We start from the raw sequence: 26,845 nt of genomic DNA, 5'->3' as shown, positions 1-26,845 counted from the left end.
CTAGTGAGTATTTTGGTTACAATGGCGCGCATATCGACTACGGGATCGATAGATCGAACCGAAAATCGATCTATTCAACAGACTACCCAGCTAAGGAGTGCCTGTGTACTGGCCGTTTGTTTTTAAAATCTCTCCTCTAATTATAGCAACGATATCTTTCAATCTAGGGCCTAAAAAGATTGGATCTTTTTCAACTTACATCCTCAAATATTGAAGTATTGATATATTGTCATATAAAAAGCACTTTAAGTTCTGTAAAGACAGAACTTTTATATAATACGTACGAAATTTGGACTAAAAATAAAAAATTTTGTCAGTGACTCCAATACGAATACGAATACGAATACGAAACGAATACGAAAACGAATACGAAAATACTTCAGCATCGTTCACATGGCTGCTTCCAGGCTACCCCCAACAGCAATGTCTCTCACACAAGTAAGGCAGAACTTTGGTGTTTTTAACCAATTTTCTACTCAAACGATGCACTGTACACTGTTACTGTTGTCAAGTCGCTCAAGAGTTGCAGATGTTGTCCAATCTAGGATTTTCTCAAGAAAAGTTATAACATGTCAAAACAAGTTACACAATGTTGAGATGACAATGTTATCAGTCGTAATAGCAGTCTGTAGCGGCGATTGGGTGAAAATTTCTTTCTTCCAAAGCGCACGTATGACAGCAAGATAAACACCTGTTACCAGTCAAAGTCCATGAGAGTCAGGGCCACGGAAGCGACTCTGATAGGAAACATTCTGCATTCTCTCAACCATATACAGTAGGATGGGAGCGCATTGCTTTATTAGTTATTCTCCATGTATGTCGTAACGCGTGCTCAGGCTTCGTCCTGAGCTTGCGCCCTCGTGATAACGGAATGCACCAACTTTTGTTTTCGTAGTGCCGTGTAGATCTGATCACATCCCTGATCTGATCAGCTTCTTTTTCCCCACGTCAAATCATTTAAAGTTGTCGCTTCTTATCTATCGAATACAGTGGGCACCATTTTAGATTTTAATCATTTCATTTCCCCCTGTGACTTTCACCAGTTTATGTTGAGACAACAATCTTTGAGACTCTATCGTGATATTCTACGAGCCCTGAGAGAAGTACAAAATGAAGAACATAGAAAAGAGCTTAAAGAGTGGGCGAGGTCAGAGTTCAAGCAAAACAAAGGCGAAAAAGATGAGGTAAGAACATCTACCAAATCCTGCATAGTGTTTTACCGTGCGATACTTGTGGCTTCTAGTTATCTTTACACTGGTATACTGAAAATCACGGTCACCATGTCTGGTTTGTAGGCATTGACAATAAGTGTATTATAAATGATAATAATTTCATAATTTAATGAAATGTCCTAAATATAGTAATGATAGAAAAGTTCTTTTCTCATCATTAAAGTTTTATTATGCTAAACTTGATAGTTTAAGTGAAAGAGAGAATTTTTTTTTACATTTTAGTTCAGATGACAAACTCTCTCTTGAAATATGTTACCACAGTCTCTGTATGGAGGAACTGTGAGATATTTCTCTCAGCAGCTACAAGTGAAGATATTGACCACAATGTTTTATGCAAGGTTGAGTTTTGTTTGTGCTATACTGCACTTTCCAAAGTGTGTTGTTATGCAATGTAAAGTTACTTAAACTGGAGTCATCTCTATGCACTTTCTTCCCTTTACAAATGAAAGTAAATACTCCATGAATGTTCAAATCCAAGAATAACCAATGAATGACTCACATAGAGGATCTATGTTACTTGTCTGAGTAGAAGCCCCTGCTTTTGTATAAGATGCTCCACTGACATAACTGATCTCAGAGGAGTTTTGAAAGTCCTGTACATCTGTGTATGAGCCCCTCCCCTAGTTTAAGATGTTAAAGCAATGGGACATCAAAGTGTCCATGGCAACATCATGAGGAAAATGGCCATGACCTTCATGATTCTGTGACCCTCTATAGTCCCACTCTGAAATCACCGCATCCACTATTGATTATCTTAATATATACGCCCCACAATGTTAGGTGCTCGAGCATAAGCCCCTCCCCAAGTATAACAGCAATGTTGTGTTGTCGAACTAGGCTTCTATAATCGAACAAGTACAGTAGATCCAATACCTTTGGATGTAAGTGGTTTGATTTTGTGGTATGTGAGAATCAATGCACTGTTACAGTACTTGTTGCATTCTGCAAATGCACCAAGCATTCCTTGATTCTCTGCCTTTGAGGATCAGAAATACTTTAATGTGAGAATGACAATTGATAGAGTAAACCGTATGCCATGATAAATCTAGCTACATGTATATAATGATTGAATCATAGCTGCAAGTTATATGAATGAGTTAAATTAAAATATATAATACACAGGTAAATACATAAATGTGTAAACAAATGGTGTGTTGACTTAATATTATTGCTTTTGTTCTGACAGCTTACCATAAAAATGATGTTGTCAAGGGGAAGACTTACCTTGAAAGAACTACAGAGCGCCATTGCCATGGCCAAGTGAGCAAGGTTGGTCGTCATGACAACAGAGCAAGTAGGGGTTGCCAAGGCAGCATTAGCAACATGGCTGCCATGGTAACAGGAGGATCTTGACTTGACTTGATTTGACTTGTAAGAGAGCCAGGAATCAGGAAAAACGCAAGGGAGGAAATCATGGATATATGAAGGCAACTTGTGCCTGCCCATGTGTGAAACTTTTATAGGTGTGAGGCGATATCTTCCAATGGCAAGGACCTCAACGTTACAAAGTGGGACAGTGTGACTATTTGTGGTGCCTGAACAATTTGAACTTCACCAATGAGATATTTGTGTGATGTCAGTGATTACAGAAGAAAACCTTCATCATACAAAGTGTCAAAACTCGATAAAAAATTACAAAAAACAAAAATTTACAGGGGTGTACCTTTAAGAAAAACTTCCATCCAAAGTATTATCAATGGAGGGTGATGAGTAATTACACAAAGGGTAGCTGTAGCTTTTGGTAACGTTTTCTCATTTTTGTTCTGCAGAACAAGTACAATTTATTATTTTTCTGCCTGAACTAATAACATACATGTAGTATTCACCTTGCCAAGACAGCACATTTTGCACAACATGTGATGATATTATTGACAGATGAAATCGTGTATGGAATAAATTCTGTGGTAAACAATGACATTGGACGTCACAGACGTACAGACTGTGTAGAGGACTTGAATCCTTGGCATTTGAAGCATGATTTGGGAGTAGAACAAAAAAACTGAATTCTCTACACGCTGACAAAAAGTTGTTGGAAATATTTCAAAAATGACAGTCAATGCACTTTTAATGACTTTTTCTGTAAAAGCTGAAGATCCTGGTGTTGAAATGTTTTGTCAAAAAATGTTTGACAACGGAGGAGCACATTGAACAGCAGGGTTTTCCACATGGGCATATTGAGGGGCGTGCCATGCCTCTTTTTTCCTGGTCATGTGTTAATAACCAAACAAAAGAATATATTTTCCTAACAAAGGGTATGTAAATTATGTATTGTTATGTAAATTGGCCACACTTACTTTCAAGCATGTAGAGAACATTTAACAGGGCATGCTTAAAGAAGAGGCTGGCAATGTTGTGTGGTTTTGAAATCTCTAGGGGCCCCCAGAGGTTAGTCATAATAAAAACTCATGGCTCTCTCTGCACTGTTATGTAGTAGTACATGTATAAACATTAGGCTTCCATTTTTAGTGGCAGAAGTAGTTTGTTATTTTAACACCAGGACCTGCTGACTTCTTAGTCTATAATTTTATCATCTCAGATTATGTCTTTGCAGTCTTAGATGAATGCAAAGAAATATTTGCAATAAGTCGACGGTGTCATTCTTGACTCTGTGAACTTTCAGTTTCTGTCAACAGTGTCTAGTGTATAAAGTGGGTGACTACCAGTCAGCATGTGTTGTCCAATAATCTTTAGTATGCAAAACACATAACTAATTACTAGCCAATTAATCTGATATTTGATGGGTATGTTCCTTCTAATTTCTAAAGGCAAAGTTGCACAGATTTGATCGGACTTTCATAATGTTTGGCATCTGTACACTTTTGATTCTAATCAATTTATGTTTGGTGAAATCCTTTCTTCTCTGATATAGACAGCTTGACTTGTTCAAGTTTCTTTCACCGGTGTCATCTGGAGATATGCAAATAATTTGCATATGTATTATTTTTCGGCTAGTTATTGCATTTAAGATTAAATCATCTCAGACACTGGGTATTGGATAGCTCTTACCGGTAAATATATTCTGATCACATTTTTTACATTACTCAGAGAATAAATGAAATAAGTGCAAGACTCCCATCAAGTTTGTTTTGCAGGGTTAGTTTATTTCAAAACCCACAGTGCCAGAATACAAAACTCAGTATTGCAGCAAACAGCTGTGGAAAATACTGCATTTTATATAGTGAGGATAACAAACAATAAAATATGAAAAATAAATGAATAATAAAATATGAAAAATAAATGAATAATAAATCAAGAAAAAATATATTTGTCTTTATAACTATCAATATCCCTGTACTGGTGTGTAAATACAAGCAATAAGTGGGTGTGTATTGCTGTGATTAATTGATTTATTGCATGTTCACATTATTTTTATTTCAAAGGGAACTTCTGTTGTTCCTGATAGGATGGTGGGACGGTAACTCCACACTGTGGAGAGGTGCCAATGAGTTTATGCACTCCAATGAACCTGAACGTGCAACTATTCACACAATGTGCCTTGCGGGAGATTACGTGTGTTTTCTTATCTGTGCATGAACTTTGCAATTTAAAGTAGCCATTGAGGCTAATTTACATAACAATGCATACTTTGCATAATCTATCAGCATGCAAAGAAATTTTTTCAGAGATGACAATGCAATGAGTGAACCCTTTCACCATCAAAGTTCTGCAAATGTTTTTTTGGGTGGAAAAATATAGAAATGAGATGTAAAGATTTAGAAAAGATCCTGCCTCAACTGACACTGAATGCAGTGTTTCATGATCAGTCATCAGTGAAATATAACGTGCAGATCAAATTATAACCATGTGAGTTTGAGTCTCACCACCCTGATCACTGATATATAAGCCGCCTACGATGACCCATGCTTGGAGCTGTCCGTTTCTGAAATACTTTGAAATTTACATGTGCAAGTAGTTATGTTTCATTGATAGCTGTGTCTAGTTTATTAGTGTCAAACTGCAGGTCGTGAGTCTCACCCTAACGACCCCAACTGACCTATGCTTTGTGCAGTCAGAGAATCACTCCAGCTCAGAAAATGACCCCCGCTGATCATCAGTGAATGGGGTCAAATATTCTGAGTATGTAGTCCATACTGATGATGTACGTGTATTTTTACCCTGCCAAATATCATAGAATACTAGACAGAGCAATTTTAAATAGCAGGGATATCATTTCTAGATGATTAAAAAGGTGAAAGTGTCATCTGTTCTGATGGAATCACATTGACTTATATCAGTAGGCGGCCTACTGCTGAAGCAGTTTCTCTTTATGAAAAATCTTTCAGATTTGACCAACATTTTGAGTGACGGGTCTTGTATCCTTAGCTACATTAAAGTCAAGGGTTAACTTCTTCAGCAGATACTACTTTCAAAACTTTTAAAAGTCAAGGAGGAAAAAAATGACAATTTTTTAAATATGGACAATTCAGAATGATAAACCGGAGACCAGAGAAAGTTGTGTAAAGTTAAAAACTGTTCGTGCGTGATGTTTGCCTATAGTACAGAAAAGCCGTGATAAATAAGCTTTTACGTCACTAATTTGCTTGATGTTCTATTTAATATATTTGCATACATTTCCATAATACTGTAAGGTTTACAAAATACAAAAACTATCTTCAGTAATTCCCTGAGAAAGATTCTATTGCCATCACCTCTTTTAGTCTACACATTGAAAGACAAATGAAAGTTATAAATATCAATAGCAAGTATCATAGTCTTTTAGGGAAAGTTTCTCAGAAGGTGAAAAAGGCAGACCTTTCCCGCGCCCTTCCCCGATCACTCTGCTCTTACAGTAGATGACTAACCTCCCTATAGAAATTTGCTCTAAATGCAATTAATCAAGTTTGAGTGCAGACTGACTGAACCCATTCAAAAGAAATGCATCTTTCTTCTTTTTTTCTGTCAAAACGGTCTGGATCTTAAAACTTCAATCATCCAGCAGTGGTACGTAAAGCAGGACACGAATATATATATACTCTGAAATTTGTGATATATGTAAATCCCTTCTGTTTTTGTCTCCAATCACGTGGTTTCAAAGACAAGTTATGACCCAGTTACAAATGAAACTGGATAAAAGACAACGGATGAACTACTTTGAAAGCATTCCATGACGCAAGGGGCACGTGCGCTTGGAGTGTTGATTGAAAACTAAGAACAGTGAAGGGAGTTCGTTACTGTGTGTAAACACGTAGCCACGTTCCCTTCACAAGCTGCGAGCGACCCAGGCAAGTGGCATGACTATAATACCAATTCTCACTGCCCACTTTGAGCCGTTGGTTAAACTGTCTGAAAAAAAAAATCCTCATTTTACACTTCTGGTCCCGACGCGTGATGAGAGAAATAAGAATAAACTATGTCCTTTTCGAAATGTCAAGAGGATCGAAGAAAGTGTGCCAAGCCTTCTTGTTGCTGTGTGAAAGTTTGGTCCTTTTTGATCAACGCCAGAAAATCTATCAGACCGTTATTTTATGTAACGCTTCCAGCACATACTATCATCAACAAATTTAAATATATATTTCATTCGACCGGTGAAGTCTTTTGGTCTCAGATCGCTTGTGTAAAACCATCGTTTAACCTATTCAATTCCAATCATATAAACAACTCCATGGTAACAGGCTCTTAAAATAACGCGCAAGTCTTGAATCCACGCCGCCTTACTTGATACAGTTACCCAAGTTATTCTCAGACCGCTGATCTTACGCTATGATAGATACAGGCTCAGTCTGCCATATTTTGTGAGTTGTAAAAACGAGGTGATTCAAACCACAGCTGTACAGTAGCTCGTGGTTTGATACGCGGCGAGGGCCCCTGTGAGTAATCAATGCTCTTCATGGGTCATCGCCCTGTATCGAACCCACTAGTGACTGGTTCAAACAGTCTCCAATCTGCAAGTGGTCTTTATTAACTAACGTTTCGGCTAGGATCACTTGAAGATTGGAGACCGGTTGAACCGCCTGGGTTTCACGACTCTACATACTACTGCTACCCTTTGCATGTTCCTGCCCCTCCCCCAACCCGTATATAACTTCAAAAAACTCTCCATACAAGACATTTTGTCTTCAAAATCCGTTCAGAAATCTCTGTCCTGAAATAGATATCTGTAAACTGTGATACCATTACTTTCAAATATCACCAGGGTCGGCCTTAAATGTACGATTACTTTTGGAATGAACTGCAGGCAAAACCTAGATTGCTAATGCACAACATATGTCTTTAGTTTTGGACGTCAAAACAAATAAAAATAAAAAACTTTATGTTTACTCATTTTCTGAAACGTCTTACACAGACAATGGAAATATTCTGATGACCATATGTAATGTAATAAGCCCGTGGCAATGGTTGAACAGAACTATCGTTCATTATATACATCTGGATGGAAACGATACAATAATATAGAATTATTTTTCTTATCATACTGTCACTTGTGTATCGTATACTGAGCAAAATAGTGGTAATTTAACTACATATGGGTGCCGGTATAGGGTTTTGAGACTAGTAGATATGTGTACATATAAGTTATACTGACTTTGTGCGTTTTCGCATTTCGCACTTTGCCCGTGTCACATCCCTGTGATGGCGTCTCGGTACATAATAAGGCATTCACAGCAGACAACATTTTACAGCCATAACGTACCCTGCCCGTCAATAAACCCCACAATTATAATAAATACAAGTTTTCAGTCAAATTCCTGTGACTTGCTGAGTTGTTCCAGAAGACAGACAAGAATATCAGACTGCATACAGGACGAGAAGAATAAGTTTGCCTCCGCAACGAATGCTCATCAGCGGTGCGCGCATCATAGTGCATTCCAGAATGTATCATCAGAATATTTTCACCTCAGCAAACGGTAATATCACAATATTGCCATCTGACATCCTTTCGTGTTGTGAAACACCACGGTTTAGCTCTCTTGCCGGCCGGGTTTCGGCAGTAGTTGTGGTCGCCTACCCCTCGCTTGGCATCCTTCGCAGTATTGTTCAGGAAGTACTCGTGGTTGTGAGGCCACAGTGCGGTCCACCGCTGACAGGTGATGCCGTCCGTTGTGTAGTCCAGAGTTCCCCTGTACTCACGACCGTCGTTTTTGGCGCTCTCGAAACACTCACCCGTAGCTGAAAAGGAAGTGTCGTTTGTTAGTGGAGATCTTTCTTCCTTTGACATCTTTTTTCAGTGATTTAAGTAGCCACTGTATTGCTGATAACTTACAAGGCGGATCAAAGGAGGCAAAAGACCTACTGTAGAACCCAAACTTTACTGCCATACAGTTTTTAGCCTTCATAATAGTCTGGTGCCGAAACCCTGATTTTTGGTCGAACCCAAAAATTTCGGCCCCACAATGGTTCTCGGTGGTTTCTGTATCTTCAAAGCCTACTGAATCAGGATCTGCATGATGCCACCCTGGCACCCTTGGGCATTTTAATATATTCAAGATGGCCGCCAAGATGGCCGCCAAATATGTAAATGGTGATATCTCAGCTCTGTGAAATGTTATCAAAATGATTTTAGTGTCGTATGCCAGCTAAACAGGGCCAAGGAATTCATTTCTTTCATTGCCGAACATGTGCAACCCTTAATTTGCATAAAAATTCAAGATGGCTGCCAAAATCACCTCAAAAACAGGTAAAATACCATATCTCAGCTCCATGAGTTGCTGTTGGAGTCATTGTGGTCTCCTTTGCCAGGCAAATGGGGCTAAGGAACTCATATCTTTCATTGCCTGATATGTACAACCCTTAATTTGCATAAAAATAATCCAAGATGGCTGCCAAGACGACCTCAAAAACAGTTAAAATGTCATATCTGAGCTCAATGACTAGCTGTTGAAGTCATTTTGCTCTCCTTTGCAAGGTATATTGGGTCAAGCAATTCATATCTTTCATTAGCTGACATGTGCAACCCTTAATTTGCATAAAAATCCAAGATGTCAGTAACAAGTCATATCTCAATACACTATGCCACTGATTTTGGTGTCTTTCGGCGTGTTTAACGGGACAAAGAATTGGTATCTTTTGTTATATTTGCTGTAAAATCAAACATGAAAATCTGAAATTGATACTTACAATCCAAGATGGCAGCAAAGCTGGTTTCCACAACAAATATCAAGGTATATCTTAGCTGAATTGTATCCTAGAGACTAATACATTAGGGTTCAAGGCAGAAGAATAAGTTTCTTTCGTTATATAAAATGTAAAATATTTCATTGAAAGCCAAAATGACCACCCAATATCAACTATGGCCACAAAAATGAATGCCACAAAAACATTGAGTCGCATCTTAACCAACCAAGCATTCTTGAGACCTATTTTTTTTTGTTCCACAACAAATATCAAGGTATATCTAAGCTGAAACTGCATCCTAGAGACTAATACATTTCAATATCGGTCGCAGAGTTTTCATTTCTTGTTTTCTTGTTTTCATGTTATCCCTCTAAAGTTGTACCCTTAGCTTTGCAATCATCATGCTGCAAACAATTTTATAGTTTTTGCCATAGGGGCATCAAGAATATGAATGTTTTGCGCTTGACACCCATCCAAAGCACTTTTAACAGTTTAATTGCAGTCCAATTATCCAATATTTAATTGAATTGTTGTTGTTTTCATAATTAAACATATAGACACCTTGCTCCTCCGAAAGCAATCTTCATCACTAGTTCAAATCCACTACCTGACATAAAAAGGTCTATACTGATAAGCATGTGCAATTTTCCTTGTGTCTCGGAATGAAACCGAAAGTACATAAAAGTGCTGACGTGTTTCTTATCACATCACTTCTCCAATAGATGAATTGCAGACTAACCTGTGCTGTTTTGATGGCTTGTGCCAGCTTTATTGGACTATGATAAGAAACATACCAACAACCAAAATGTATGCATACAAAGAGCCACAACTGCTAGGTGCCCATGCTGTGTCTTGTTATGGTGCAGTGGCCTACTTGCTAGCCATGGGAGCCGCAACACACTAAAACTGCAAAAATAACGGGCATAACAACTGGCACACACATACATATAAACGTAGACAAGAAAAAATGAAAAAAGTAAAATATTGATGAACATGTAATGTCCGCATATATAGATATTCATGTTTATCTCTGATCTAATACTCTTTTGTTGTTGATTTTGCAAAATCTTTATTCTACTTTATGATCAAGATCAAAATTGGTATACGACTTCAATAAAGGCTTATTTTACTTCACTGAATATATATATATATATATATATATATATATATATATATATATATATATATATATATATATATATATATATATATATATATATATAAGGAACGGTATTGTGAACAAAGATGGAAGGTCTCAAATGGATTTCTGTGAGTTCGGTTGGCTGAAAGATGAATCAGTCAAATCACTTTGTATTTAACTTTTAGTCAAGGCTAACCAGCTCCCTAGAAGTGCATACATTCATTGCTAATGGATATGCAGGTTACCCTTCAGGTGCCGCCAACTGGTAAATTTCATGAATTTCGCAAAATCATCTCAAAACATGTTTTGAAGGCTGATATACCGATTTTTCGTATTTTTGACCTTGACCCAAAATTTAGAGGGGAAAGTAGAGCTGTTCGTAACTGCCCTCCCACTGGCATACGCGGAAAATATGCCCTCCTACTGAATTTTGATGCTCACTGCCCTCCAGTATCTATAGTCTGCCCGCTCCCCACTCCCACAACATTTGATGCTCCCCTCTCCCCTCTCCCACTACAGAAATTTGCCATTGCCAACTAGATGCCTACTAGGCAACCCAGATCAACGCAAACTGTTGGAGCAGCTGGCAGTATAGCTTAGAACATTGCTCCCCTCTAAGTTAGGCGCTAAATCTCCCCTCAAGTTCTATCAACCACGCCGCTTTCCCCTCCCTCTACGTATCTTCCGGTGCCCACTGTCAACAATTTTCTCCCCGCCCACTGAAAATGGTGAAATTTTCTTCCCCGCCCACAGTAAATATAGATTTTTTCTCCCCGCCCGCTGATTAATTTGAAATTGCCCGCCCGCTGAAAAACTTCGCACGAACACCTTTTTGCACGAACAGCTTTGTTGGCGGCACCTGACCCTTCATATTCCACAGGAAGTTACATATGCTCTTTAACTCAACTGGTTGTGACATATGTATTTTCTGGCAGTATAGTATAACAAGCAACTGTCAATATTAATGGCCCTGCTAATAACAAAGCGATGAAGGATGATTTTGTGCAAGAATCTTACCGAATTTTACAGTTCTGGTCGAAAAATTGTAAATTAGTATTTTGGTACATTGTTACACATAAATATTATAAACGTGCCACCAAATGCCACCAAAATCAATTTCATTAAATACTCAGTAAGCGGAAGTATTATATATTATATGATATGGCAGCTATTCCGGAGATCATATTTTCATTTAATTGATAAATGGTAGGTAAACAGTTCATGTAATGGGAAAAGTGAGTTCCTCGATACCTAGCATGCCACCAAATATTAAGAATCAATCTCAAAGATGAGCAATGATAATATGAGTTAAGGCTACATGCCTGTTTTGCAACTCTTTTTAGGGCATCGATGATGTTTTGACTTCACTTTGATATATAAGTTGCATTGAACTGTATTGTATACAATTGACCCTTAAAATGTATCCAAAGACGCAAAACTTGGTCTCGCAAGCTACTTAGTAAATAGAGACATGATGTAATATTTTTGACACCATTATACGCATTACAAGATAAACTCCCTGTTTGCAATGTTCTTGAAAGTTTTTTTCAGGTCAGATAACAAGAGATTCAAATTCTGCGACTAATAAAACATGACCATACTCATCAAAATAGGTCTTAAAGAATGCTTGATTGGCAAAGATGCAACTCACACCTCACTAAATCTAACATTGGTGTTTGTAATGCAATTAAACCGCTCAAAGTGCTCTGAATTGGTGCCAAATGCAAGAGGTTGGTATTCCTGCTGCCTATGAATGACACTTTAGCAGAAACTTGACACTTGTTTGCAGCATGACGGTTGCAAAGCTTAGGGTACAACGTCTGACGGATGACATGAAACCTGGTCATCATTGTCAAATCAGAAAACCATACCCGCAATGATAAAGGTATTCATAGAATGACTCTGCCACACCCTCTTGCGGTCATATATTTAAAGGGCAGCAATATTAAAGATCCTGCTGAAATTGACCTGAGTGACTAAATTGGTGCAAAGATAAACAAGACAGATGACTCAGGATGGCTCAAAGATGACCAAACAAGTCACTTTTCTGCAAGTGCAAATGCATGCTCAGCAAATTCGCCTCGAATAACTGAAGCTCATTTATTGTGGTTGATTGACAAATGATAAAATGACCCTTCACGTTGTATGGAAAGGTACAGTTCATTATAATTTAATTTAAATGGATGGTTTGACAATTTATATGAATGACAATGTGAATTCATGACCTCTCAAACGGATCCAAACACATACAACCTTGTGTCGAAGATGCTAGATAAATCTTGTTGTAATGTTTTATGAAACCATTCTAGCGGCAATGTGGGATAAAATCCTTCCATTAGAAGTAAGATTTTTCAAGCTCAGAAAACAAGTAATGAAAAACATGCGACCGATAAAACCTGACCAAACACATCAAAATAGGTCTCAAGATTGCTTGGTTGGTTAAGATACGACTCAATGTTTTTGTGGCATCCATTTGTGTGGCCATAATTGATACTGGGTGGTCATTTTGCTTTTCATTTTTGCATTTATGCTGAAATATTTTACATTTTATATAACGAAAGAAACTTATCCTTCTGCCTTGAACCCTAGATGTATTAGTCTCTAGGATGCAATTTCAGCTAAGATATAAATTGATATTTGTTGTGGAAACCAGCTTCGCAGCCATCTTGGATTGTAAATATCAATTTTAGATTATCATGGTTGATTTAACAGCAAATATAACAAAATATACCAATTCTTTGTCCCGTTAAACATGCCGAAAGACACCAAAATCAGTGGCATAGTGTATTGAGATATGACTTGTTACACACTTAAACATATATTTGGATTTGTATGCAAATCTTATGCAAATTAAGGGTTGCACATGTCAGCTAATGAAAGATATGAATTGCTTGACCCAATATACCTTGCAAAGGAGAGCAAAATGACTTCAACAGCTAGTCATTGAGCTCAGATATGACATTTTAACTGTTTTTGAGGTCGTCTTGGCAGCCATCTTGGATTATTTTTATGCAAATTAAGGGTTGTACATATCAGGCAATGAAAGATATGAGTTCCTTAGCCCCATTTGCCTGGCAAAGGAGACCACAATGACTCCAACAGCTTCTAATGGAGCTGAGATATGGCATTTTACCTGTTTTTGAGGTCATTTTGGCAGCCATCTTGAATTTTTATGCAAATTAAGGGTTGCACATGTTCGGCAATGAAAGAAATGAATTCCTTGGCCCTGTTTACCTGGCATACGACACTAAAATCATTTTGATAACATTTCACAGAGCTGAGATATCACCATTTACATATTTGGCGGCCATCTTGGCGGCCATCTTGAATATATTAAAATGCCCAAGGGTGCCAGGGTGGCATCATGCAGATCCTGATTCAGTAGGCTTTGAAGATACAGAAACCACCGAGAACCATTGTGGGGCCGAAATTTTTGGGTTTTGTGCTTCGGCACCAGACTATAATCAATATACGTGATATTGGTGTGTTTAGAGTCTGTCGCCTGCCATGGTTTCATTTGTGAAGTTCATCATTGGTGAGCATATGTGATACAAAGAACCATTATCGACTGATCGAGGATGCTGCGATGTCCACAAACTCGATTCCTGGTGAAAATGCATGTCTACCCTTACATTTGCTGCAGTTTCGTAGGCCTGCAACTCCCCTTGCGAGGGGAGTTGCGGGGCTACGAAACTGCAGCAGCCCTTACATATGAAAAGGACAATTTTATTATTTTTAAGAATAAATATGCCTATTCTGCTCTGTAAATTATGCCATCACAATGCATTTATGCGTAATTATATAACATTATGATTTGACAAAAATGTCTAGTCCGGACTACTGGAATAAAAACACCGAGCATTACTGATTGCATTAACAATTCGACATGAACTTTGGAGAGGAACGAGAAACTTTGTATTTTTTCCCAATTTTACGAATAGAAATAGTGGAAAAAATTAAAACGATTACAACTGATGCTTTCACACAGAAATAAGTTTGCATAACGACGTCGACGGCTACTCACAATCCTCCTTATGCTTAGGGTTGCATCTATACAGGTAACGAGCCTGTGCAATGTCAAGGTCGCTCAACGCCTTACGTTGTCCCATGTCGACATTGGCCTTGAGCCCCCGTTTGGTGACCTCGATGGTAGGCTGTCCGTTCCTGGAGAAGAAGGTCGCGCCATAGTGCATGATACTGTTATAATCGTAGGCATAGTTGCGGGATTTGGATTCCTCCTTGGACAAGATTCCAAAGTTTTCCTGAGCTCCGTTGATCATGTTTTCTTCGTGGATTTTCACGTACTTATTCCGATCTAAACGACTCTGTTGAAGTAAGTTAGAGAAAGCGCATAAATTTCCTGAAATGTATGGTTAATGAAATGCTCCGATACCCTGCCGCCATGAAAACCACCGAAAGCCAAATCCTTTTTATATCACAGAATATGCTATTTCATCAATCTATACTTAGAAATTTTAAAGACACCAGTAGTTTATCCGGTTTTAAGGCTTTACTGGGTAAATCATCATTTTGTGTAAATCTGTACGTCATTTGTACGTTTTGATTTTGATGTAGTTTACTGTAGTTTCCATCGTTGTTTGATATTCACTTTCACTTTGTACATCTTTTAGCTTTTTAAATTATTGTCGTATTACTTTTAAGTTTCCACTGGTCCTCCTTTGAAACCACTATGCCTCTTATTTTTGGTATATTTTCATGTACTGACATTCTCTTTAAAAAACTTGCAACAAGATTCAATTTACTTATTTTGCAGAACATCAATCATAATAGAAATACCGTCAAAAGTTACCAAGCTATTACTCCTTTCATCAGCCCATCATCCCCTTTCGACTTTAAAGGTCATATCAGTTTATTCGCAGCAAAAGAATTAAAACCAAAGTCTCATGGTGAAGGGTACATACATTGTCGTCGTTTTGGAATACCAGGGGCAGGCGTGGGCAGATAAAGTAACTATATAATTACCAAAATCTTGGACAGGCAGTATTCTGCTATTTGTCAATACTTGCTTGGAAAAATTTAATATGGCATTTCAAAAAATCAATATAGTGCATGTCTAGTCAATGGAATCCGAGAGAATTCTAAATCAATGTGGGTAAAAATTGAATAGTCAATGTGTACTTGTACCTGTTCACCGGTCGCCACTGATAACCACGGGTTTTAGATTAACTGTGGTGTTAGAGGGTTAAAATTGGTCATGAGGGTACCGCGTATCATCGTTGATTATTTAATGCCACAATTCGTACTATCACCAGACGGTACCTGCATGCTGTGATCGTGATTGGAAAAATCATGATCTGTTAAACTTTTGTTTGTTTTTTAGTTTGACAAATTCGATGCATACCTGTTCGTGCCAGAAACCCAATGCGTGTCCAATTTCATGGGCGACTGTACCCATGTTTTCACATCCGTATCCGACTGACAGCCTCTGCTTCCCGCCTCGTCGTCCCACGTAAGACCAACATCTGTAGAATTATTAAAACAGTGGGATGTTAGCCGATTAGTATAGTGTTTTCACGAATGTGTTTGTTTTCCCTAAATCTTGTCGGAAGTTGTCATAAATTACCTGCTTTATGAGCATAATGGAAGAATGCGCGCATTGTCGGTATATAACTTCACGAAACATGAATTTCATCGAAACATTGATCATGACAACCTAATTGACTTTATTCCCCTGTATTATAAGTTTTCATAGGATTCAATGAAACAGCAGGGTATAGACAAGTACAGTAATATTGGTCATAGAAAGCAGTTAAATACAATTCTTTGTTTGCCGTCCACGTGCTGGTAGGTTTTCAGAGAAAATTCAGAAAACAAACAAAATGTTAACTCTATTACAAATAAAAATATTATTTTTCCAAAAGAAAACAAATAATTGAACTGAGCTTTGCTAATACACTTGTGTTTTTTGTCTGTGTTTGTTTTTTTCCCTGGCTGGCTGGTAGGTTTTTCAAAAATCCAAGGACGGGAAACAAAGAATTTTCTTTAAATGGCTTTTTGGAATTATCTCACTGCCAAGCGACTTTGCGATATTCCCTACCAAAGCACAACAGTCTTTTTGAATTACGCGCCACACGCTAGCTATATCTCGGTATCTACTGTATCAATACTTCAACTCAAAAACTGAAGTACACTCTACAATGCCAGTGTCCGTCCCTCGAATACGATATATGCATGTGATAAAATAAATGTAGGTATCTGTGAGAGATCGCCGTGTTATAAAGGAAAGGGATTTTTCTCAAGTTGTCTTTCACATTATCAGCGACTTTTTGTCTTGCTGAGATTCATGCAGCACTCTTTGCATATACCTTATCCTCGCCATAGACAATCAGACAGCCCTTCCTAATATTTCAACTCTATACCTGTGGATATGAACTTACCCATAGTCAGGAATGAAATGTATATAATCTTTTTCCTTTGGCTGTCTTTTGTGGAATCGAACGCAAGTCTTGTCTTCCCAGTGTTTGATAGCTTGGCGAATGGCGTCTTTTCCCGCGTCGCCTGTTGGTGCAAAAAAGTTGCAAGCACTCATCAGTGTCCGCCTGTCTCCATATTACTCCTGAATATTCATGATTAGTTCAGTTGGAGTCACTCCATTTAGTGACTGGGAATCAGTTTTCATCGTACAAATGTTGATCAAAATATAACAGTATTACAACAATTTGCTCAAAAGATGTCATCTCGCGTCCCCGACAACGTCGAAAACATGAAAATGTGCAAGGTTGTTTTTGGCGGGAAGAGTGACTGTCCCAAAAGCCTTTGAACTTACTCATATCACGGTGGATTTGGTAGGCGACTTGCCCGCCCTTCCAAAGCAGACTGCTGTTTCTAGCGATGGCCCTGCCAGTTCTCTTCTTCCCACTTTTCATTTCTGCCATCTTCTTCTTGGTCATGATGATGTCTCCTTCGAAGAACGGCGACTCGTACTTCAACGGTATAGGCACAGCTCCTGTGGGAGATCCACCAATTACCGCTGTTGGAATGCCATAAGATGAAGTTTCACTTTGCCTGTCTCTAATTTATCGATTATGCTTTGTTTGTGATCATTAGTGACAAATATTAAATTTTGTAGAATGATTCGGTGTTAGCATGGAAAGGAGTCATACTTCGGAACGATTTTGATTTGAATTCTGATCGTGTTCTAAAGAAAGGACGTTGTTTTCTGACGAGAAGGTTCGTGTGTTCAGTGAGGTGCCGTGTTTGCGTGGCGCTCTTTTCAGTAGCAATCTTTAAATAGGCTACCATTTTTTGCAATCCTAGGCTACCATGTTTTGTTTCTGTGACACAAATGACTGACATACAAAACGTTGAAAAAATGTAGACTTGATGACGTCATGTCTTGTCGAAAAATGCTCTCAGGTATTCAAACAATTGGATTCTTGGATGATCAGTCACAAAAGAATTTTCATTTTGTTCTTATCATCACCTTTACGTGACCTCCTTAATTTAGTCCAGACCGCTTGACAAGCCTCAGTGCGTGACAGGAAATGAAATGCACTGAGCCGATGTAAAGCAGTATCGTTTCCATGAAAACATAATGCAAGAACTAATCAAAGCAGTTTGTAAGTTTCTCACGCATGACAGGATGCTTTGAAATGTAGTGTCTTGGTAATTGGATTTTAAAGGTTGTCAGATTTTTTAATTTTTTAATTTTTGTTTTGTTTTTTTGTTTTGTTTTGTTTTGTTTGTTTGTTTTGTTTTGTTTTGTTTTTTTTGGGGGGGAGGTTATTTCAAGCACTAGACTTAGTGGAAAGGTATAGGAGAACGGCCACTGACAGATAACATACAAACAAGCATGGAACTATGGGAAGAGACGATTTACATACAGTCATGTGTACCTTAGATTTGTACAAAACATTACAGAGGGTTTCATCTTATGGCATGGCAGAAAGACAGCGAACAATGAGCTCGAGATAGCTTTGGCTGCGCCCTCGTGCACCTCTAACTTAGAGGGACGACGTGAACACAGCCTCTACTAGGGAGAAAATTTATACAGTACAGAAGTAAAATTACAGAGTACATTTTAAGGATGGGATTTCAAAAACAGACGGAAAAGAATTATTTAAGGTAATATGCACCTCGAAAGTGAAAGACTTAAACTTTTGCTCAAACTTTCCTCAAGGAATCTTTCAATCATTCTCTTTCAAAATCAAGAATAAAAATAGGGGTCACCGTGCAAATTTTGATACTAGAGAAACAAATTACCCAAGATTTACCGATATTCGAAATTCAAAATGGCCGCCATCCCTGTGTTAACTCTATGAAGAAAAGTAAAAATTTTCGAAATTCGAAAAACTAACCCGGTGAAAAGTTTTCTTTCACCAAGAGCTTTAAAATGAACCCCCACAAGTGGTATATCAGAAGAGAATTGTAGAAGTTTGAGAGTCCGAATGTCCGTCCCTGAGGTGCGTTCTACCTTAAAGCACCAACGTGAACTTTACAAACAGAAATTGATACAAAACAAATCACACCATGATGAACCAAGATGTACGCAAGACTGAACATTGATGCAATAAACGGACAAAACCATAGAAGTTACTTTACAGTGAAAAAAGCGTGCTTTATAGAGACAGATTACAAACAGCAAGGCCCTTTGTGCTTAGATTAAACTTGTATTATCGTTCAGCCTGAGGCACCAGAAGTTGTATTCAATTTACCTGTGAACATGGATAACAAGTCTCGGGGTCTTCCGAAGAGCGCTTTTAGATGGAAGAAGTTTCAGATGTGAAAGAGTTCGACAAGTATTATTAAGAAGAGGTGAAAAAGCTGTTACGTTTATCATCCACCCACTCACCCTCCCACACCTGTAATTTTGCCCTTTTTCTCTGCACGCAGTGGTCAGTTCCCAGCCTCCAAGTCGAAATATATACATGCTGATACGCTTGTAACAAGCCTTTCTGAAAATCATTAGATCACCTAACTCAAGCAATCTGAACTTTCAACTAACAATTCTGTGAAAAGTGGAAACTGCTACCATACTTCCGGAATTTGGGTTGAATCATGAGACATTCAAGTTTGTGGTGGCAAAAATGTAGAAACCCCCGCATTGAACACTGTTGAAAAGAGAATTTGATTTGGCACCATTTTACAAGTGGTATAGCCACAAAACTGATGACGTCGAATCGCCGTACACAAAACACAGTGGCATAATTATTTAAGGCGTCTGTGTTTTGTGTAGGGCGATTGGACGTTATCAGTTTGTGGCTATACCCACTTGTAAAATGATGCCTTTAATTTTGCTGTTGTCGCAAAAATATTTATTGGACCAGAAAGCGGAATTTTGGAATCCTCAGAAAATTCATTCCCTTTCAACTTCGAAAAAAGTGACCTTGGAAAGCGAAAGCAAAATTTGCCAAATCATCCTTCTGACAAATCCTTCTAAAGATCTAAAGATGGGTGCCTTACACAAGCAAGTCCGTATCACGAAGAAATGTTGAAACAGGTGTTCGACACAGCGGCCAATGCCCCATGTATTACAAGTGAATTCTCGGAACTCAGATACGTTCATTGTTTAAAAATTACTGGTAGTCTTGTACATATGGCGAAAGACCGGTGAAGATCGAAGGCAAATCGAATTAAATTCAACAAAAGAATACCTTTACAGCCGACGCATCTGTATTCATTAGATAGCGGTTTCTAATTGTCCAGCGTCGTCCACGAGTACGCTAGTACCAACGCGACACTCAGAAAAGTTTTGATTTCGGACGCTAAGCACGAGTTGCAAAACCTTACACTACCCATGAAACTTCTGTGTACAATTGTCAATCATTGGTATAATAAATAAGTAAACAAACGTATTCTTAGGTTGCATGAGGAGGATTGTATCCTGTGAAATATTGTCCTTATGCATACACTTGACGTTAACTAGTCACACTTTCTCAGTGTAAATACCATGTCGACGCGTTTTGGCATTACTTTCACTGAATCCTGTTACCAAATTATTGCTGAAAACCTGGCGTATCACTTTTCGCTATCATGCTGTGTTTGCTATTTGAGCTTCAACTCGGTACATACACTTCGACAAAGAATGCTTTGGTCGGGGTAATTGCCAAATCATGTATCTTAAATCTCGAGATATAAGCATGTAATAATGGGGTTTTGTTTTTGAATACAGATTCATCGGTATAAAAAGGTACACGTCATGTCCTTTGTGTAGCCATACCATGAGCGTGGGAACAATTTGTATCGAACAGAAAAAAACCGTCAATCAAAAACGTACTATCGTTGGAATTGCGTTGCCTATTTGATGGCTAAAATTAACAGTCCCTCTCTTTTACATGATTTGAAATGGCTTAGCGAAATACGTAAAGCTAGTAACATTCCACGTAGTTGCTCTTTTTCTGCTCTCTATGTCAACAGGAACTTGATAAAATTCAAATCATGTGTTTGTACTGTGATGATAATGGAGTGGACTCTCTAATTTGCCACTTACAGTCGATGCCATTGTTAGTCTGCTAGTAATCACGCTGATGCAGGTGCAGTAGTTCGAATTAAAATCTTTTAAAGCCTTTGGAGGAGTCAATCTAATCACCTTTCTTTCTTACGTAATAAGAAAGAATCCCAGGTCCCTTTAGAAGAATGATAACACTTTTCGAGGTCGACTAAGCTGTGGAATCCGAAGTCATTTGTATGCGATGGATTCTAAAGGTATTCATTCTTTTTTTTAAAACATGGTCTGTGGATCACAAACTAGAGCCAGCATCTCCTTGCATGTACAGCTATCAAACCACCACTCGGGTGATGTTTTTGGGATCACTGGTCTGCTTTGGTGAATATCAGCTAACACTGCTTACCATCACTCAGTGGTCCACCTTTCTTCTTCTTTGGGCACATCCCCTCCTTTGCCATAAACTTTGGACAAGCCCCTGTGTATGAAAAAAACGTCCAGAGATAGCAAATGAAAAGGACTTTATAGTAATTGTGAGAGAAAGAGAGAGAGAGAGAGAGAGAGAGAGAGAGAGAGAGAGAGAGGGAGAGAGAGAGAGAGAGAGAGAGAGAGAGAGGGGGGGGAGGGAGGGAGGGGTATAGGAAAATGACATCAAAGCAAGCGGCAGCGATACACAAATATGTATCATTTCATCTTTTCTGTTTTTAAAGTAACACCTACAATCAGGAAAGACATGAATGAAAGTGTTCCTTTTATCCCAACAGTGAAACATTAATCCGGAGAAATGACAACAAAATAATCTACTCAGTGAAGACCTTAGTTCCCACTTACACTCACATTTCAAGTTCTGATTTATTCAGCGTGAGCATTCTGTAAATTGAAGATTAACATTCCCTTGATCCGATCATTATGGGATATCTGAAGCGAGGTATAGTTGTCAAGTGTCTGATTTGCAATTGTGCACGGTTGTACTTAAATTTGGCAATCACCATTCTATTATGATTCGTTCCTATGCTGTACTTCATTCACCAGGGTGACCAAGACTATCGAATAGCCCTGAAGGGATCTGAATGGTAAAAGCATTATATCATAACGCATGCAAGGAGATCATACACCTCTTGTGTGGTGGGAAACAATCAAAGGGTCGGCGGATTTCAAGTGCCTAGATGTGGAACATCGCTGCTAAATTCAGTACTTACGGTCAACATTTTGCATTAACTGTATAGTTTTCTAGCGTGGGTTCTAAACGTGGTCAAAAAGGGGTTTGGAATGGTGGATGTATATATTCATCTTGACGAGGTTTTAAGTGTCTGTGGGTATGCATGTATACTAACTCATTCCCACGGGCTGTGATCAAGTTCGCGTGGCTAAGTTTTTGTACCTGATAGAATGTTAGTAGATAAAAGACCGGTCGAAACAAATGACCACTGCACAGGCTGAGATGGTGTTTAGGTTTGTTGATGAATGCAAAAGAGCAATTCAATGCGAAAAGAAACCTAAAGGAGAGGAAGTTAGGAGACGGGACAGCAATAGCTCTCAGTTTAACCTTGAAGTAATCACACTTGAATTTCACGTGTAGGAGGAAAACAGAATGATTTTGCTGGGTGATTGGTCACGATAGGGTAGTGTACAATTCTGGGTTAATGACCGATGATAATACACGTAATTGGATGGACCCGGAGAAGATTGCATTAATTTGGATTGGCACCAGACATGTATGCTGATCCATCACACGTATTCTAATAACAAGCTCAGAGTTACCGAACGTAGACACTTAATTCAAGCAGACGTAAACAGGTAAATTAGAAGAGAACACAATTGATCAAGGGTCGATGACCAACAGCTACATATTTGTCTTCGAGATTTAATTATGCATGTACAGTGTAACGTTAGACAAATCAAATATCTTTCTTCGTCTACGATTGGGTGCTAAAGAGACACATTTCAATTGCACCAATAGAAATGCGGACCAAATATTTCAGTAACTACCATCAATTACTTCGAATGCTGTCATGTTGTATAGTGTTATTATTCATTGCGGCAAAGAGTAATAATTGTTTTTTTGTTTTTTTTTCTGAAGTCGGAATTCTAGGCTTCTAAGTTGTTGACGGAAGTTTGACTCTCGACCTCTGAACGTAACACGTAAATGGATCGGCCCGCTTGTCAGGTGCCAATCGCTGATTTGATGACACGAAGGCCGCGAGACTGTTTACTATCACCTTAACTAGTCATTAATTGCACCGGTGACGTCATCGGGAAGGTACTGACGGAAGACTGCGGTTATCATCTGCGCGCTCCCATGCATGCCATAGACACAGGGGGACAATAACAAACCCATTTATACATTTTATTGAACTATAGTTGTTGTTCTAGACGATTACGGAAGCTATTTGAATTCCGAAAACCATGAAGACGCAGGCATGTAGTGGGCACATTAGGAATGCCATTTCGACAGGTATATTGTCATAAAACAAATACACCCTTTTCTTCCTCAGTGGTTGTAAATACTTCGCTGTACATTGTGAAAATCGCGGGCATTTTATCCTAACCGCTAATTGCAATCCCCCTACCAATTGTTCACGTTACAGCCATTTATCAACAGGTTAAGATAAACATTGTAAATTTCACCACATACAAGGAGAAATATTTTTCTCCCTGTCTGTGATTTCACGTACACTTCAGCACAAATCAGTCTTGTCTTGAAGGTACAGTGTCCGTGGTGGGTTTTTTGGTGTTTCTTTTCACAGTGTCCATATAATGGCAGCTCTTCACAATGGTCCTACACAGACACCAGAACAACGGAGAAGACATTTTTTTACACCGGTCGAGCTGCTGATTACAACAGGGTTTTCTATCCTGCGCGACCATCGGCGACCTTTCACAAACTTGCAAGGCTTCCGAAGCCGTGGCAAGGCAGCGGGGATTTCGCAATGGTCTCGAGGGCAGACTTTGAAAATAAACTCAAATGACATGGTATTTGTAACTACCAGGCTATCAAATATATGACAATAGTTTTTTTCAGCGTCAAGGATGTTCATATATATCCTACGGTCAATCTTGCAGAACCGGAAATAACATGCGACAACCGATGGATGGCCTTGTCATTACCTTTCTCAATGAAGTAATGTTCAGGAACGTTCTAAAAACATCACATCTGTCCCTTCTGACCGAGAGCATGCGAAACCAATGCGTCCTCGCACAAAGATCATTTATATCTTCCAACGAGAAATCGCATAAATCAAAGTCAAGAGAGGGGGAGGCAAATCTTTTGATCGAATTGGACGCACCAGCAGAACCTTGTTCTTTGGTTTCGAGTACAAGGCAGACGATATATATTTACCACATGGTGCTCTCACAGTTGGAGAATAAATTGTGGAATGGAGATTGCATGCATGGAAGTCTTATTCAGGGCTGGTGGTTAAAAATGCTTCCAGGGTCTGCACGGCGACTGCGTTTTACCCTCATTCCCTTCAGCATACATGTAATTCTGTATAAACGATCGAATAAGAATACAAGTTGCCCAGTTTGACAAATTTCTGTGGAAGTTGTCGAGAACTTTGTTTCAATTCTCTTATTCCAGGGGCCAAAATTTCAGGACTGACTTTGGAATCGAATAATTTACAAAGCAGGACAATTTTTACCATGCTGTGACAAGAAAAAACATTGTACATGTGGATTTGCTGACAAGAGGTTTATAAATCAATTTGTCAGAGTATGTTGCCCATTTGTCAACCACCAAGGCATTCTTGTTTTAACACTTCTTTAATAGTTTCCCTTTTACTCGAATGCCTCTGTAGGTCGAATAAACAAACCCAAATAATAGTCGCTCGTAACTTGTCTGTAACCGTCCCAGCAATATTTGTGATCACCCCATCTATCAACGCGACAGTCCGCAGAAGCCTATTTCTTCAGTTACATTTTTATGATACTAATAAGCCAACAGTCTTGAGGCAAGCCTCTCATTAGGAAAGGTCAGGAGGCCAAACGAAAGCTTCAATCCAGGTCGGCAATACCATCAAGTCAATCTGGAAAAGGGGTGTGCATGCAAGTACAAGACTTTTGATAACCAGAGAAGAAAAGGGGTTTTGCGGGCTCTTTCATCGATGAATATTCAAACATGGATCACATACTATATTCCTCACTGTTGCTATTTCCCCCCATACACGAAATATACCCCCTTGCATACGGTTCTCAGGCGAGCAAGCCCCCACTTTAGCTAGGATAAGTGAACGAGCCTGGCGAACGGCGAAAGCATAGTGAAAGCATAGTGTACATAATTGTATATATGTGACCATGGCGGATGTGGCCGTGATACAATGATAGATGATGTAGGTATAGACACAAGATATTCTTAAAGTTTGTGTATGCGTATATCCGAAAAGTTAAGTTGCATGTAATGCCGAGGTTAAGTGGTTTTTGATCAAAAAACGATAGCATGGGTCAACGACTTCAGTCAATAGTAAGTCCATAAATTTCTTCGTAGTGTTGATTTGAAAAGTCAGCCTATATGCTTTTTCAATGTCGTCCTTACCTAAGTTTAGCTGCCATGGATGTAGAAAGTTAGCTGGCTGCAACTGCGGACTGACGCTGTTGTACAGAAGGCAGACAAAGAGGAAGACCAACTCCAGGACGAGAAAGTTGAGCTTGGAAATCATGGTTGTATGTTATTGGTAGCTCAGTGAATATTTGCTTGCAAGAAGATCGACTCGCTCCTCAGCACGGTTGACCAACGACTGCCTCTTGAAGCAAGTCACAGTGCCCTATGGTGTTTACACAGCACTTCAAGTTGAATAATGCTGATGCTCTTTCAATCTCTGGCCTTTGACACCGCTCTCAAGCACCGTCTTACCCAATCACCTCCGAGTCCAAACAAACATCTGCAGCTTTGTCGCTTTGAGATACTGTATTATAAATCGGTTGAGCGCGGTAGCTGTCTTCTTTTTATAGGTCAGTCGTCCGTGACAATACGTGCACTGGGGAGGGGGAGGGGTCTGCTGGTCGAACGATCTCACGGAAGTGGCGCGAGTTGACGCAGAGTGACGCAAAATGAAGTTCATGTATGCATGACACAATTCGGACTCAGTGACTCGCTCTTGTGACACCATGGCACCAGTGACGTTAGCAACCTTGCTATGGTCGCTTTAAAATGCCAGTTACACCAAAGAATTGCAATAGTCAAATGGCATTCTTCTTTGAAACACATGTAAATCCTCCGCTAAACAGTTCTTTCAGGATAATTTACATCTGATCCCACATACATTTCTCCTCCCCGTAAGTGTTTATTAACAAATGTCAGCGAGGTTCTGTTTTCTTTTATGAACATTGCATGACATATCAACATTGACAAGGGAAAGTTATGCATCGGGGTGAAAGGTCACAAGCATGTTTGCGGTTTCTGGCGATTTCTTGCCTGATTTATGATGAGTTGCCGGATACTCTCCCAGAAACTCCAACGGATGTCGTCAATGCCGTTTTCTGAGAATCAATTCTGGGCGTAAAACGGCCATTTCTTTGAGAATGATGTCAGATACGATGACATTCCGGGGATCACAATTTTTCAAAGAAAAAAATTCCATGGAAATATTAGAACATTTATTTGTTCGTAATAAATGCAAAATCGCCCAGTTCAGTTTTCGTTCCTTGTAAATCCCGTGGAATGATATTACGTCCGGTCAAGATATCATTATACACGCGTGTCAGATAGACCGCTGACGTTAAGTAGCTCGACTAGAGTGTATGTTGTTTTTATTGTGTGAGGGCCTCAATGGAAAGAAGCCGACCAATCTAGTTTGCTAGGCTTATTGAGATACCCTGAATATAAATGTTTTATAATAATATATCTTAGAGACACTTGCAAGAGAAGGGGTAACTTTCTGACTTATTAGAAGGCAATATATTTTTGGTCGAAATTATAAGTGACCCTATTATCTGTTAAAGATACACCCACTCAAAACATATAATGTGTTTCGCATCACTTTGTATACAGTATGAGGAATGACTCCTGACAGAGCCATT

General features: G+C 38.9%; 2 protein-coding genes across 5 annotated transcripts; one reads left to right on the top strand and one right to left on the bottom strand.

Moving 5' to 3' along the window:
• The first annotated feature begins 383 nt into the window (after positions 1-383).
• LOC139142290 (LYR motif-containing protein 2-like) lies at positions 384-4,459 on the top strand. Its single transcript, XM_070712179.1, has 3 exons — positions 384-438; positions 1,044-1,184; positions 2,419-4,459. Exons 1-3 carry the CDS (start codon positions 394-396, stop codon positions 2,494-2,496), a joined length of 264 nt encoding a protein of 87 aa, XP_070568280.1. The 5' UTR covers positions 384-393; the 3' UTR covers positions 2,497-4,459.
• LOC139142289 (zinc metalloproteinase nas-4-like) lies at positions 4,313-25,848 on the bottom strand. Of its 4 annotated transcripts, none has more exons than XM_070712175.1 (8): positions 25,362-25,745; positions 21,237-21,308; positions 19,101-19,142; positions 17,213-17,416; positions 16,824-16,944; positions 15,788-15,908; positions 14,450-14,750; positions 4,313-8,339 (listed from the first exon to the last, which is right to left on the bottom strand). In XM_070712175.1, exons 1-8 carry the CDS (start codon positions 25,483-25,485, stop codon positions 8,068-8,070), a joined length of 1,257 nt encoding a protein of 418 aa, XP_070568276.1. In that variant the 5' UTR covers positions 25,486-25,745; the 3' UTR covers positions 4,313-8,067. The 4 variants fall into 4 exon arrangements, with proteins under 4 accessions (XP_070568276.1, XP_070568277.1, XP_070568279.1 ...); XM_070712176.1 differs by having other exon boundaries at positions 17,213-17,392; XM_070712178.1 differs by lacking the exon at positions 19,101-19,142 and having other exon boundaries at positions 17,213-17,392; positions 25,362-25,848.
• Between the last annotated feature and the right edge of the window lie 997 nt (positions 25,849-26,845).

This window comes from Ptychodera flava, chromosome 10 (genome assembly GCF_041260155.1).
Source record: "Ptychodera flava strain L36383 chromosome 10, AS_Pfla_20210202, whole genome shotgun sequence".
In the NCBI taxonomy this organism is placed as follows: Eukaryota; Metazoa; Hemichordata; class Enteropneusta; family Ptychoderidae; genus Ptychodera; species Ptychodera flava.
The sequence above is the reverse complement of the archived record's forward strand: the minus strand, read 5'-3'. Positions and strand labels throughout refer to the sequence as shown.

Excerpts from the sequence above, each read along its gene's own strand:
- LOC139142290 (XM_070712179.1), top strand. The coding sequence starts at position 394 with ATGGCTGCTTCCAGGCTACCCCCAACAGCAATGTCTCTCACACAA. Across the intron at positions 439-1,043 it reads CAGCAATGTCTCTCACACAA|TTTATGTTGAGACAACAATC; the intron begins GTAAGGCAGAAC and ends GACTTTCACCAG. Across the intron at positions 1,185-2,418 it reads ACAAAGGCGAAAAAGATGAG|CTTACCATAAAAATGATGTT; the intron begins GTAAGAACATCT and ends TTGTTCTGACAG.
- LOC139142289 (XM_070712175.1), bottom strand. The coding sequence starts at position 25,485 with ATGATTTCCAAGCTCAACTTTCTCGTCCTGGAGTTGGTCTTCCTCTTT. Across the intron at positions 21,309-25,361 it reads TCCATGGCAGCTAAACTTAG|GGGCTTGTCCAAAGTTTATG; the intron begins GTAAGGACGACA and ends TTTCATACACAG. Across the intron at positions 19,143-21,236 it reads AGGTGGACCACTGAGTGATG|CGCTCTTCGGAAGACCCCGA; the intron begins GTAAGCAGTGTT and ends TCCATCTAAAAG.